The sequence below is a fragment of the Saimiri boliviensis genome, chromosome 1 (assembly GCF_048565385.1).
Source record: "Saimiri boliviensis isolate mSaiBol1 chromosome 1, mSaiBol1.pri, whole genome shotgun sequence".
In the NCBI taxonomy this organism is placed as follows: Eukaryota; Metazoa; Chordata; class Mammalia; order Primates; family Cebidae; genus Saimiri; species Saimiri boliviensis.
Window position 1 is genome coordinate 69,462,318 of NC_133449.1, and position 16,195 is coordinate 69,478,512.

The 16,195-nt window shown below is 35.4% G+C and overlaps 1 protein-coding gene across 6 annotated transcripts in view; it reads right to left on the reverse strand.

Moving 5' to 3' along the window:
- Positions 1-16,195, reverse strand: part of APLF (aprataxin and PNKP like factor) — a 73,361-nt gene that overhangs the window by 20,025 nt on the left and 37,141 nt on the right. For all 6 annotated transcript variants that reach the window (XM_003922672.3, XM_074398849.1, XM_074398858.1 and 3 more), the window contains 3 exons: positions 15,341-15,522; positions 7,912-8,237; positions 3,254-3,379 (listed from right to left, as the gene is read on the reverse strand). In XM_003922672.3, the coding sequence (XP_003922721.1) occupies positions 3,254-3,379; positions 7,912-8,237; positions 15,341-15,522 (634 nt within the window). The remainder of the gene's footprint in view (positions 1-3,253; positions 3,380-7,911; positions 8,238-15,340; positions 15,523-16,195) is intronic.

Here is a 16,195-nt window from a genome sequence, read left to right on the forward strand (position 1 = left end):
TATGGTATGTTTTGAGACAGTATTTTTACAGATACACACTAAGATACTCATAGATAAAATGGGATAAAAAGATATCAGGTTAGGTATTTGCTTCAAAGTTTGGGGGGTAGATGAAACAATATTGGCCATGAGTTGGTAACTGCACAAACTAGGTGGTGGCTTCACTGGAACTTATTCTACATTCTTTTCACTTGTATTTATGGATAAAATTCTCCATTACAAAAGTTTTTTTTCTAAACAAATGAAAAGGCACATCACCACTGTGCCATCAATTACGTATAACATGAGCTATCAAAGTATCAAAGGTGGCTTTGTTCCAAATATATAAAAATATATATACAAATATGTTTGTTCTACAAGTACATCTCAACATTGTTTCATCAATACTTGGCACTTGATTCTTTGGAAAATATTTTTTGAATAAATAAATAGGAGAAAACAGTTACTTCAAGGTGATATGTTTACGTGTGTGTGGATGTGTGTGTGATTTCCCTGATTACTAATGACACTGAGTACTTTTTCATATGTTATTAATATTTGGATTTCCTTTTGGGCAAAAAGCCTATGTATATTACTAAGCAAGTTAAAATATTGTTTCATTGTTCTAGATATATGCTACTGTCAGTTATGTGAGTTGTAAATATATATTTTCTTACTCTGTGCTTGTTTTTACTCTCTTAATGTTGTGTACTGATGCATTAAAAACACCTTACTTTTAATGTAGCCAAATAATGAAATGTTTTCCATTTTAATTACCGCTTTTTTGTTTCTTATTTAAGAAAATAATCCCTTCTCTGAGAACATGAAACAGTTCCCTTCTATTTATTTTTAAAGCTTTATTATTTTGTTTTTTACATTTAGTACTATGAGTCATTTGAAATTCAGGTTTTGACTATGATGTGATATAAGGGTCCAGTTTTATTTTTTCTTCAAATGAATATTACTTATCCCCTCATAATTAATTGAAAAAATTCATTTTTCTTAATACCTGCAATGTCCCTTTTCATAAATATGTCACCTTATATGTATAAGTCTATTTTAAAGTACCATGCTGTTCTGGTCATGTTACTTGATCTTTGTGCCCATACCACACTGCCTTAGTAACTATAAAGTATAACACATCCTGCCACCTATTCTTCATTATGTATGATTGTCAGAGCTATTTTTATCCTTTGTAATCCATATTAATTTTAGAATCACATTATGATTTTCTATATAAAAGCTATTACGATTTTGAATCAGTTTGTATACAAATCCATTGAGGAAAATTGGTATTTTGATACTAGTGGATAATTCAATCATGAACATTTTGATCTTCATAATTATTCAGCTCTTTCTAAAAAATATTATCTCATTTTACATTTAAAGTTTTATAGTTTTCTTCATAGAGGACTCTATACCTTTTCTATTTATTCCTAAGGACTTCTTACTTATGTTGCTATAATCTTTTAAAATTTTTATTTTCTTACTGGTTAATGTTGGACTATAGAAATATAATTGGTTTTGTATATTGATTTTTCTAACCAATATCCTTCCTCAGCACTTACTGAGTTTTTAATTCATCAGTGGGCCAGTCTGTCTTTACTGCATATACAATAATGCCATCTGTTGACACAAAATTTTATTTCTTCCTTTGCAATCCTTATACATTTTCCTTTTCTTATTTTAGTATACTGTCTTGAATCTCCATATAACGATGAACAGAAGTGGTAATAACAGGCATTCCTGTATCATTTCTGATTTCAGGAGAGATATTTTAAATATTTTACTTTAAGTATAATATTTGCTACAAGTTTTTTGTAGATATTCTTTTTGATATTAAAGAAGTTCCCTTCTATTCCTACTTGTAAATAGTTTTTTTCATAAATGAATGCTGATTTTGGTTTGTCAGGTCTTTTCTTTCCAATCATCTGTGGAGATGACTTTTCTACTTATTCTGATGACATGGTAAATGATATTATTTTTTACTGTTAAAACATGCATTCCTTAGATAAACCACAGTTCGTCATATTATATTTTCCTTTTTATTTATTGCTTGATTCTCATAACATTTCTCCCCCCTCAGGATATTTACAACTATGTTCAAAAGTAAGCTTATCCTGTAATTTTTTATTCTTATATTATTCTTGCTAGGTTTTGGTATCAAGCTTGTACTGGTCTCACATCATGAACTGGGAAATACACACTCTTTTAATTTCTTTGGAGTAGTTTGTGTAAAAATGAAGTGCTTCTTCTTTAAATGTTTGTTAGAACTTGCCATTAAAACCAAACAGATATATCATTTCTTTGGTGGAAAGCTTTAAATCATGTATTCAATTTCTCTTACATTAACTCCATTTTCAATTTTTTCTTGTATATGTTTCTCAAAGTTGTACTTTTCTAAGAATTTGTTAATTTCTCCAAAAATTTTTAAGTTTATCAGTAAAGTTGATCAGACTTATCTTTCTAAAAAAGTGTAGGCCTTTTTCCTTTCTGGTCCCAGAAACTTACTTTGTCTTCTCATTGAATACTACAATCATAGAAATAGCAACAATTTCAAATAGCCCAGTAGGTTCAGCAATCTGTATTTAAAAATAATCTAAGAAATAAGGCTGTCTGTAATTAAAGCTCTCTAAAGCTGAAATCACTAATTCTTTCTTTGGTAGTCTGTTTCATTTTGAGTTCATTCATTTATTAAGCAAAGCTGCAAGATACAAGGATAAGAGTCCTTGCTGTCAAGATACTTGCTACCTGTAGGAAGAGACGTTTCTGATAAAGAAACAAACATTATCTCGTGAAATAAATCCTACTCTGTGCATGATAAAGACATGGACAAGATGCCATGAAAACTGAGAGGAGAGGTATTCTTACTTTTCTTTTAGAATTGTATTTCATGTGTTGGCAAGAACAGTGGAGTAGTAAAAGTTGAGGAAGCAGAGGGATGCAGAGATAACATCCAAAATGGATTTATATGTCACACTTAGTACATGCAGAGTGAACAGAGTGTATGTTGGGGTAGCATCAACAGCTCTTAAGTGATCAGAAAGTAAGAAATAAGAAAAAATTTCAGGTACTTGTAAGATGTGTAACTTCAATAATTTAGAATTATCCAAAAGAAAGATAATCCTATTACCAATATGAAAACCTGTAATCTACAGTAGTTTAAAAATTAAAATTAAAAGGCTTGACATAACAAGCTGATGTCAGTTTCTCCCAGATAAATAACAGATACGAGAAAGAAAAGGAGTATAAGCAAACATTTCGGTTTCTATACCTATAACAGGATGGTCCGTAGGGACATTCAGGCCGGTCATCAGTCTCATCTTGGCCCACGATTTGTACACCTCCATAATCACTATCGCCAGGATGACTAAAACATTGAAAATGAACAGGATTCTTCCTAGGAGGGCAACAAACAAACTGTCAGAAAAAATAAATAGAAACTGTCTAGATTTATAGTGGATATAGCAGAAAACCAGGCAATCTACATCTGGCTATTCCTGAACATAAACCAACATGCTACATTGATGACATAAGCATACATTATAGCAACATATTAAACTGATGACATAAAGTTGATGATATCAGCTCAGTACACGACTCCCACAGTAACATAATACATTTCTAGTGTCATGCGATAAGACGTGAATATCAGTAGACAACTAGCAAACATTACTATGTATAGTACGTAGCATATAATATAAATATCGCAAGCATATATAGCTTTTCAAAACTTTTAATAAAATGAACACATATATTGTACCCTTTGCTAAGATAAAAAACAGAGCACTTCCAACATCCTAGAAAGATCCCATGTCCCCTCTTCCAATCACTAAACCCATTTTACTACCCAAAGGTAACTATACTAACTTCTAAATGTGTTTTTCAAAATTTTCAGTCTCAAGATTCTTTTATGTGCAAAAAATGATTAAAACTCCAGAGAACCTTTGTTTACATAGGCTATTTACCCTATTAGAAATTAAAAATGAGAAACTGAAAAAATACACTTACTGACTTAAATGGAACAATAATAAACCCTTTACATATTATCATAGTAACATATCTTAACATAAATAATTCTTAATTTTCAAGAAAAAATTCATGGGAATGTTGTTTTATATTATGGAAATTTATTTAATCTCTCCTTTAGAGAAGACATTTGGCTTCTCATGCCTGCTTCTGCATTCAATCCATTAACAACAACACCATGTGGCCTCTGGGAAACTCCACTGTACAACTGTGAAAGAGTAAGTGACAGTAAAAAAAAGGCATTCACGAAAAGTCACAGTACTATTATGAAAATATGTTTGTGTTGGTTGTGGTGGCTCACACCTACAATCCCAGCACTTTGGGAGGCTAAGGCGGGTAGATCACTTGAGGTCAGGAGTTCAAGACCAGCCTGGTAAACATAGTGAAACCCCATCTCTACTAAAAATACAACAACTAGCTGGTGTGGTGACACATGCCTGTAATCCCAGCTACTCGGGAGGCTGAGACAGGAGAATCACTTGAACTTGGGAGGCAGAGGTTGCAGTGAGCCAAGATTGCACCACTGCACTCCAGCCTGAGCAACAGAGCAAGACTCCATCTCAAAAAAATGAAAAAGAAAAGAAAATACTTTTGACCTAACAGATTTCTTAAAAGTGTTCTGGGGACTTCCAGGGTTCTCTGGATCATACTTTAAGAAGTGATATTATAAAACAACAGATCAGTATTGTCTGCCTTTGAACTTATGTTTATATGATTTATTTGTGTTGTTACATGTAGCAGTAAGTACACTTTCACTACTATGTAGTAATATCATCATCCATTATGCTATTATACTTTATCCATTTTACTACTGATAAACTTTTGAGTTCATTTCAGGTATTGACTTTTATAAATAATACTGCAATGAGCATTCTAGTATAAGCCTTTTGATGCACATCTATATGTGTTTTCCTGGGGATATTTGCTACTAGGATACAAAAATGTATTTATTTTTGAATGTTCATTTTGAATTGAATGACTGTCTTAACTTCATTTATTAATTCAGTTTATCTTAAGATTATTCTGAATTGTCTCTTATTTCATGTCCATGGATGGGAAGAATCAATATTGTGAAAATGACCATACTGCCCAAAGTAATTTATAGATTAAATGCTATTCCCATCAAGCTACCATGGACTTCACAGAATTAGAAAAAAACTACTTTAAATTTCATATCAAAAACAGATCCTGTATAAGCAAGACAATCTAAGCAAAAAGAGCAAAGCTAGAGGCATCACACTACCCGACTTCAAACTATACCACAAGGCTAATGTAACCAAAACAGAATGGTATGGGTACCAAAACAGATATACAGACCAACGGAACAGAAGAGAGGCCTCAGAAATAACACCACACATCTACAACCATCTGATCTTTGACAAACCCGACAAAAACAAGCAATGGGGAAAGGATTCCCTATTTAATAAATGGTGTTGGGAAAACTGGCTAGCCATACACAGAAAACTGAAAGTGGACCTCTTCCTTACACCTTATACAAAAATTAACTCGAGATGGATTAAAGACTTAAATTTAAGATCTAAAACCATAAAAACCCTAGAAGAAAACCTAGGAAATACCATTCAGGACACAGGCATGGGTAAAGACTTCACAACTAAAACACCAAAAGCAATGGCAATGAAAGCCAAAATTGACAAATGGGATCTCATTAAACTAAGGTTCTGCACAGCAAAAGAAACTATCATCAGAGTGAACAGGCAACCTACAGAATGGGAGAAAATTTTTGCAATCTATCCATCTGACAAAAGGCTAATATCCAGAATCTGCACGAAACTTAAACAAATACCATCTCACACCAGTTAGAATGGTGATCATTAAAAAGTTGGGAAACAGATGCTGGAGAAGATGTGGAGAAATAGAAATGCTTTTACACTTTCACGCTGTTGGTGGGAACATAAATTAGTTCAACCATTGTAGAAGACAGTGTGGCAATTCCTCAAGGATCTAGAATCAGAAATACCATTCGACCCAGCTATCTTATAACTGGTATATACCCAAAGGATTATAAATCATTCCACTATAAAGACACATGCGCATATGTGTTTATTGAGGCACTGTTCACAATAGCAAAGACTTGGAACCAACCCAAATGCCCATCAATGATAGACTAAATAAAGAAAATGGGACACACATATACCTTAGAATACTATGCAGCCATAAAGAAAAATGAGTTCATGTCCATTGCAAGGACATGGATGAAGCAGAAAAACATCATTCTCAGCAGACTAGCACAGAACAGAAAACCAAACACTGCATGTTCTCACCCATAAGTGGGAGTTGAACAATGAGAACACTTGGACACAGGGAAGGGAGCATTATACACCAGGTCCTGTCGGGGTGGTGTGAGGCAAGGGGAAGGATAGCATAAGGAGAAATACCTAATGCATGTGGGGTTTAAAACCTAGAAGGGTGCAGCAAACCACCATAGCACATGTATACCTGTGTAATAAACCTGCATGTTCTGCACATGTATCTCAGAACTTGATGTATAATTTAAAAAGAGATTATTCTGAATTTTCAATATTATACAATCATGTCATCTGTACATAATTACAGTATTATATCTTCCTTTCCACTCTACATTAGTTATTCCTTTTTCTTGCCTTAGTGTATGCTAAGTATATGCTTAGTGGGGTTATGAGCTCTACTGCAATGTTGAATAGGAGTGGCGATAGTAGACATACTGGGTTAGTTCCAATATCATGGGAGAAACTTTAATATTTTGCTATTAAGTATGAAGTTAGCTGCTGGTTTCTATAGATATTCTTTATTAAACTTAAGAAGTATTTTCTATTCTTACATTATTAAGAATTTTTTTAACAGATGGGATGTTGAATTTTATCAAATGACTTTTCTCCAGGGAGATGATTATTATGAATTTTTTCTTTTAAACTGTGTTATGAACTGAATTGTTCCCTACCTCCAAAAATTGAACTGAATCAGTTGCCTCTGCATGCAAAATTTCAGGATATAATATTTATGCCTTTTAAAAGGCATAAATCAGAACTATTTAAATTGAAAAATATGAGTATTCAAGTGCTAAGATGGTAATACATTTTAAAGAGAAATAATATGAATGTGAAATTAACAGAATATGTTAAAATATACTATTGCAACAAAGATATCCATCTTCCAGAAAATCCTGCTATACGCTTTTAAGATACAGTGGGGGAATTAAATGTTTTATATGTACACATGCTAACTAATGTCTTATTGACACAGAAGACAATAATCTACCGGAATGCATTGCTAGAATATTTTGGCTTGTCAAGTTAGAATGGCAAATAAATCTTTCTGAAATAGGTTTATGTATTTATAACATGTTACTGTAAACACTATGGATGAAAGTATAGCTAAAACTAAGAGATCATAATTTGAATTCTCAAAATAAGAAATTAGAATATATAGGGCAATGTAAATAAATGAAGCAAGTATAGGAGCAACCATCAATCCAGGATTATTATATTCAGTTGTTTTAGAGGGTACCATGAGGATTCAAAGCACCAATAGAAAAATATAAAGAAAAATGCACATGTATGAGTAAGACACCTACCCACAACCTAAAATTACAGTTATACTGTATACAACTACTTAGGAAGTTATCTCTCTAATATCTAAGAAGAGATTAAATAACAGGTATTTAGGTCTGAGGGATTCAGTTTTCATGTCTGGATTCCCCAGTATTCAGATCTTTACATTAGTCAGCATGTCTAGAAAATACACTGAGAAAGTACAAACAATAGAAACATGATTAAAGCCCCTAACCTTTAGGCCAGTGGGTTTTATCAGATTTTTAATACACTGTAGCATGTATCTACATAGTCATATGCTATCAAAATAATGGAATTAAATGCTACTAAAATGCTATTACAAAATTCATTTTACCTATAGCAGTTTGCCCCATACATGCAGGATGTCCTCTTGACCTTGTTTTCTACAGAACCTTGTAGAACTGAATTGGAGGGATTAGAGCTGGACTCAGGATGAGCCCCTTGAGACTCATCCAGAAATGACTCTCCTTGGGCACTCAAACAATTCTCAAAACAGCTCACTGCATCATCTTCTTTATGTGGTTTTCTTTTGGCGGCAATTTTACGTTTAGAAACTTTACCAAGTTCCTCTGTTGGAAGTTTATTTCTCTGTTTATTAGTCTTAATATTATTCATCTCTGCGTTACTTAATGTGACTGCGGAAAATGATTGTGGCATTTCCTATAAAACAAAAATGAAAAACATCAGAAATAAATGAAACATTTTTAAAAAGAAACTCAAGCATATCAGCACAAAACTACAAGATCCATGCAAAATGTAAACTTAAAACTTCAAGATTCACATTTTAAAGTTATTAAATGCCACTCTTTCCTGTTCTTAGTTTAATACCTTAAAACATTTTTAGTTATTAGAAAAGAAATTTACAGTTGTATTAAACCTTTACAATCATGTCAAACCTTCAGTGAAAAATAACCAGAAATACAATAAAATATAAGAGAAGACATCTGTTTTCATTAAATGTAATCTTTAATATCTCTTAAATGTCACTGTTCAACAATACGTCATGTTCAACAATGTGTCGTGATCTTAACATGCGCTGTCCTTATAATTTATTTTTCTTTTTTTTTTTTTTTTGAGATGGAGTCTTGCTCTGTCCCACAGCCTGGAGTGCAGTGGCACAATCTTTGCTCATTGCAACTTCTGTCTCCCAGATTCAAGTGATTCTTCCACCTCAGTTTCCCAAGTAGTTGGGATTACAGGCACATGCCACCATGCCCGGCTAATTTTTGTATTTTTAGTAGAGCTGCAGTTTCACCATGTTGGCCAGGCTGGTCTCGAACTGCTTACCTCAGGTGATCCGCCCACCTCAGCCTCCCAAAGTGCTCAGATTACAGGCATAAGCCACTGCACCTGGCCCCTTATCATTTCTTATAAGCTACATTAATGTATAATACATTATTTCTGCCCTCTAAATATAATCATGATTTTAACATAACCGAATGATAAAATTGTTTTGCCCCCACAGAAAATTTTGCAAGACCTCATTCTTTTTCCAAATTGGTCAGAACATAGCTTTATGCAAAATTTAATATTTTAAGACTTTAAATTTATCTTAATAAAGGCTTGAGTTTAACCAAACTGAAGGTGCTTTTAATCAAATAAATACTCTCATCAGCACTGCAGAACTTTTATAATTTGTACTTACTACCAGCACAAACAATAAGCCTGGTCTTATTCTGTTAAAAATGATCTTTTAATTACTTATACTTCTTGTGGAGTAGAAACAATGCTGAGATAAACCCCAGTCCTCCTGGTAACCATTTCTAGGATGCGACAACAACATACCAGATACATATCAATGTTTGCTTCCATTTATAACTAAGGACTCATGTATGCTGGATGCCATCTGAAAAATGCTGGTTTTACTCTACCTAATATTTAATAGCTTAAATTTCTTAAGAAGATATTTCATTTTTTAAGAAACAGTACATAAATTTACAATGCTACCAAAACTGACTGACTGCTTTGAAAAAAGGAACCTAGATCTTACTATGGTTCTTATAGTAACAGATAACCTATGGGGAAAACAATCCTTTGGCTATCTCTTGGAGCTGACCCTCACTGCAACATTAGTATCATATCTCTCTAAAACATATGCCCTTTGCTCTCAAGCTGCACAATTACACCCCAATCTCATCCCCCCAACTACAGGACCAACTGGTTGATGCCAGCAACTGGAATTCTCAAGTGAGAATTGGGCTATCCTAACCTAGCCCCCTACTTGGTAGTCCCTTGCTGGGTCAGTTCTTCCCAATTTTCTTTTTCTTTGTTCAGGTACCACTGGCTAACAGATGTTCAATAAAATGTACCTCTTGTTCCTATCGGCATTTCCAAACTCTACAAGTAATTCTCTTAGAGTGTTCCTCTTCTCTTGATTTTAGAAAAGGGAGAAATAATTTCTCCCATAAACACTGCACTTCCCTTAATCTTAAAATCTTTTGGTCTCTCAATTCCCTCTTTGCATAAAGCCTAGGGGTTGGGATGGTGGTCACTTTTCGTACCTTTAAATAAACCATAAAGGGAAAGGGCTATTTTTTACTGCTGAGGGCCCCTTCACATGGGATACTTTAATAGTACTTCTGTTCACAGCTTTGAGCCTTAGCAGCAGTTCTGGGACAACAGGGAAACAATTCCATTCAATATCATAGCACATTAAAAAAAAAAAAAAGCACAACTAGGGAAGTGGTTAAAAAAATTAGATTATATTCTTATTTTGAAACACTCTGCAGACAGTAAAATAAAAACATCTAACGATGTTTTTAACTAAACAAGAAAAATATCTATACTGTGATGCCATTTAGTTTTTAAAAAATTCCTTATATATCTATGTGTGCCTTCACTGTGTAAATCCAAATGAAAAGAGTTAGAAGTATATAAACCAAAAAATTAGTAAGGCAATGATATTGAAGGATAAAGCAAATGGAGGTTTTCATTCTTCAAATGCTACTGATACTTCCATTTTTGACGATAAACATGTATTATATTGCCATTTAAAAATAAAAAAAACAAAATGAAATATAAGAAATGAAATGTAGAGTATCATATTTCAACTCTGTCAACTTCCATGAATGATTAGAGTTTGGTTTTTTTTTTTAATCCTCACGAGGAGTATGTTTAATATGTTAACTTATTCTAAAAGAGAAAGAAATGTTAAAGTCCCAAATATCAATACTATGGATCAGAGGTTCTCAAATATATTTCAAGAGGATCAAAAGCTGGAAATCATAATGCTCTTCATGAACTCCATGAAATACTGATTTATAGTATACCCTTGGCATTCAAGAATTTAACATTCATAGTTTAAATTATTTATAAATGGTCCAAAAATCCATTACATGCAGTAATTTGTAAGTTTGCTGAGACAGAAATTTGCACTGTGCCAATTACAAAGCTCAGGAGCTACAGTAAGTCACTGAACTGGCAAGTGAGGGAATAGGAAAGATGGGAGGTGCTCTGTACTTAGAAGTAGGAGAAAAGCAGAGAGCTCTGTATTTCCTAAGCATCCCACATTGTTTATTTCTTAGATTAGATGAAAATGCACAGGATTAAATGTGAAAGGCTGGTAACTCAGAATAGAGTAGCCAGATCCCCTACAATATAAATATACATGTTAGAGACCTGAGGGACTGAAGAGCATGGAGCTGATAGAGGGTGACCTGGGTGTTTGGAGGTGGTGGGAAGGTATTATTAAGGTTATTAAAATAGCCAGTTAACCTATCAAACAAGCCCTTCTCCTGCCTCTCAACCACCTGAGTATTAATGTACTAGAAGGGAGAAGATAAAGAACTTTCACCTAGAACAAATTCAATAAAGTAATTTATTGTTGTTTCCAAACTGCTCCTGGCAAGAATGTCTGTGGTGATAAATTACCTTAAAAGTCCTGCATCAATTCCATTAACACTGACGTGCTACAAGACTAAAAACTCCTAACCTCCAGACCCAACTTTACTCCTGAGCTTCAAACTCATGCATTCGACCACTAGCTACACATTTCTTTCTCAATATTCCATGCTCCTCAAACTCTAAATGTCAAAACTGACATTCTGCCTCTGTGTTCTCTGGCACAGTTTCTGCCAACACATTTCATCTATTCATGCTAGACAGAAATGTAGAAAGCCTTTTACTCCTTCTTGCCCTCTCTCCCCAGATTCAAGCAAGAAGTCCCACAATTTTCTTCCTAAATACTTATATAATTCAATACTTCTTACCATCCTTAAAGTCACTGCTCTAGCTTAGATTCTCTATTTCATCACTGTGTTAATTCCACAGTCTCTTCCCTTACCTCCATGTCTTTAATCTTATTCTTTTCCAATCTCTCCTCTAGCAAGCTGCCAGGATTATATCTGTGACTGAAAACATTTCAAGGGCCCCTCTCTATAAACTGGTCGCACTGTTGTCTTCACCCTCATCTCACACTGCCATCTAGCTGAGGCCTGGTAACTTGCTCTGACCAAAAGAATTCAGGACGGGCGCGGTGGCTCAAGCCTGTAATCCCAGCACTTTGGGAGGCCAAGGCGGGTGGATCACGAGGTCAAGAGATCGAGACCCTCCTGGTCCACATAGTGAAACCTCGTCGCTACTAAAAATACAAAAAATTAGCTGGGCATGGTGGCACGTGCCTGTAATCCCAGCTACTCAGGAGGCTGAGGCAGGAGAATTGCCTGAACCCAGGAGGCGGAGGTTGCGGTGAGCCGAGATCATGCCATTGCACTCCAGCCTGGGTAATAAGAGCGAAACTCCATCTCAAAAGAAAAAAATGATAAAAAAAAAAAAAAATTCAGCATAAATGACAATTCCAGTTGTAGGCCTTAAAAGACCTAAGAGCTTTGACATCACTTTTTGGGGGCCCAGCTGTCAGGTAAAGATGCTCAGTCAGGGCTACTTCATGGTACAAGGAGGGAGGTGGGCCCAGCCAGCCCCCAGCCATTCCATCAACCTTTGCTGAGGCACCATTCACATGAGTAAAGCTATCACAGATGCTCCATCTTCAGCTGAGTTCTCAGCTGAATGAAACCCAGCTGATACCAAAAATGTGTCATAAAAGAATTGCCCGATTGATTCCAGCCAACCCTCACAATTATAAGACAGAATATAATCATAATCACTGATATAATACGTTGTGTTAAGCCACTAAGTGTTGGGGTAGCTTGTTTCACAGCAATAGACAGCTAAAACACTTGACCATACTACTTTCACTTACATTGTTTCAGTTAGGCTTCCATCGTTTACAAGATTTCTCATTAGATTATGTAAAGGAAATACATTGTCTCAGTCTGTTTTGTAACTGCGATAACAATATCACAAACTGGGCAATTTATAAAGAACAGAAATTTATTCTCTCACAGTTCTGGGGTCTGGAAAATCCAAGATCAAGGCACCAGCATCTGGTGTGGGCCTTTTTACTGTGTTCTCACATGAGGGAAGGTGGAAGGTCATGAAAGGATGAATGCTCTGTCATTCATGGCAGAAGAGTGAAAGCATAAACCCACTCCTACAAGCCAAGTCCATCTTGTTACAGAGATGAGGTCTCCTTATGTTGCCCAGGCTGACCTTAAACTCCTGAGCTTAAGCAATCCTCCTGCTTCAGCTTCCCAAGTAGCTGGGACTATAGGCACTGCATCCAGCTTTGCAAGCCCTTTTTACAGCAGCATTATCCATTCACGAGCATGGAGCATATAACCTAAACAGCCTCCCATTAGGCCCAACTCCCAGTACTGTTGCACTGAGGATTAAGTTTCAACATAAATCTTTAGAGGAGACAGAAACACTCAAACCATGGCAACCATCCTTTTCACTAAACTTAAATCAATTCAAGTACCCTCATTTTCACTTCTAGACAGTTACATAATTTTGTAGAAAGACATACAAGAACTGATGAAAAATACAGACTATTTCTGAAAATTGTCCTATGAAGAGAAGTTACTAGAGTCATAAAACTCTTTTCATAGTCTAATATATATGGTAGAAAAATTCATTATACCCAAAATGAAAAGACCTATGTTTGAAGCCAAGGTTCCTAACAATGTGAACTTGGGCCTTAGTTTCCTCTGAGGCATTCAGTGATGGTACATCGGTAGCTCTCAACTTTGAAGGGACACTAAAATTGGGAGAGTTTAAGATACCACTGATGCAGAGGCTCCACACACCAAATGAATCAGAATCTCAGAAACAAGGTCTACTTGGGCAAAAGTGATTTTTGTCCCTTCTTTCCACTGCTTCTTCTACTTTTCCAAAAGAGAATGTAATTCATTCCAAGTACATTGTTCCAAATGTAGGCCTGGCTAAACTGTTACTGGTTTTTTTGTAGCTGGCAACCTCCTGTCATTAGACTAGACAGGTGAGCCTAGCCTCTTGTTTCCTCTCACCTGCTCTGCACTATAGCCATCTCTTGAGGACTAGCTGTTCTAAAGGTTCAGTGTTCAGACTCAAACTAGTCAGGGATGGAGGGTGGGGTCTGCAAAGGCCCTGCTGGGATCTTCAGTTTAAGTCATGTTCTCTGCCTCAGCTTTACCTGCATAAAGGATCATGAAAAAGTAAGCCTTATTTTTCCTATGCTAGAAGAGGTAAATCTCCCTCAGAAGGAAGGAAAGAAAAAGCAATTGGCCAAATAGAACTTGGGCATTTTGGGGACCTGGCTGTAATACTCCCCTGATGTCAACAAAACCTCACAATACCTTGAATATTTTAAATCTGCTCCTCTCCATAATCTATCAATTAAGATGTTTCTCAAAGTTTTTCTTGTGATTACCAAACTTTATGGGTTGGGATAAATACAGGAAAACACGTATACTATAGATTTTCTTATGAATACAATAATTTCTCTTGAAAAAAAGGCAACGTCAATTGTCATGTTCAGAGTTCAGAGAATAGAGTATATGAGGGCTCAGTGTTTCTACAAAAAAAATTTAATAAGTTTTATGGCAAATATATGTGAGCCAGAAAACATTTTGTTTTCATTTATTAAGCTTGCCTCCATAAGTAAAGCAAAGGAATTGAGTGTATAGTGACCAGGTCCCACTTCTCTAGCTGGAAGACAGACTCCAGTGAGAAGCTGGTTCCTCTTCCTTTGGTTTTCCCTGAGACTAAAACAGGGATCCATCCACAGAGCTCACCCACAAGACTACAAGGATCATGAAGACTGTCATCATAAGCCACCTCTCACTAGAGAGGAAGCATGCCTGAACTTTCTGTCCAGGGGCCATCTCTATCTTTCTCTCTTTTTTTAAGTACTTCTAATAAACAGTCCTCATTTTCTTTAAGTACCCAGTGTTACAGAATGCATATTTCAGTCAAACAATTCTAGCAAGTTAGCAAAAAACTGAAAGAGGAAAGAAGGCCTAGAAATACTGTGAATCTGCCCAGAAGTGATCCTGCAATAGGTAATTAAGAACGATCCCATCATTCGTTTTTCTCATCACACTCCGCAAGAAAATGGTGGCTAAATGCAATCTGAGAACAACCAATGGAATAAGAGAAGCCAGGTTTCACAATGGAGGTGCCAAATTATGACCAAAGTCAAGTGGTCTCCACTTTTTTTTCCCAGTCTGAAAATTCCTGAATGTCATGGTTTTATTTTCTACAAAGCAAACAAACACTATATTAAAGATTCACTTCAGTTAAGTCTGAAAAAATTGGGCCAGTTTTTGTCTTCATAGACTCAACAAAAAAAGGCAGTTTTGGCTTCTCCTTGTACCACATATAACTAATTTCTATCTAAAATACCTAACGAAGAAACAACCAAATAATGAATTTTTAAAAATCACCTTGGTTGAAATGACAGACTCTTCCGTATCAGCATTTTTGCACTTTTCTCCTGTGTCTTGTTCTGCTGATGTATTTTCTGAACTTCCTGCAGAAATTAATTGCCTTCTTCCTTGCTGTGTTATGTTTGCTTGGGTGTTATCTTTGCAGACTTCTTCTTTTCCACTTCCCTGAGTTACATTACCTTAAACACACATAAAGAAAAAGAAGAAGAAAATTATCTTCTGTATTTTCAAATGTCAATAATCCATATTAAAAAAAGAAAAAGGATTCGAGACCAGCCTGGCCAACATGGTGAAACCTGGTCTCTACTAAAAATACAAGAGATAGCCGGGTGTGGTGGCGTGCACCTGTAATCCCAAATTCTCAGGAGGCAGAGGCATGAGAATCACTTAAACTCCAGAGGTGGAGGTTGCAGTGAGCTGAGATCGTGCCACTGCACTCCAGCCTGGGCAACAAGAGTGAGCCTCTGTCAAAAAAAAAAAAAAAAAAAAAAAAAGTGGGGGGAGGAGAAAAAGGATAAAAGGCCAAATAAAATTAAAGTTCCATTTACAGTAATGCCAACTTAAAACACTTATGTAGAAATCTCAGAAAGTATTATGCAGCAAAATGGCCAAGGACTCCAGCCCTGGATTCTACCAGGCTGAGATGCCAATGGGGGCTCCATCCTTTAACTATTTTATCTTACCTTTCTCAACTTTGGTTTCATAACATGGATAATGGGAATTATGATTCATGGAAATATTAAGAGAAGTAAATGAAGTAAAATATATAAACTAGCAGAGTACCTGATACACGTTATTTTTATAATTGTAGAATTGAATTTCTCTGATAGAAAATCTGACTCACAGCTATCC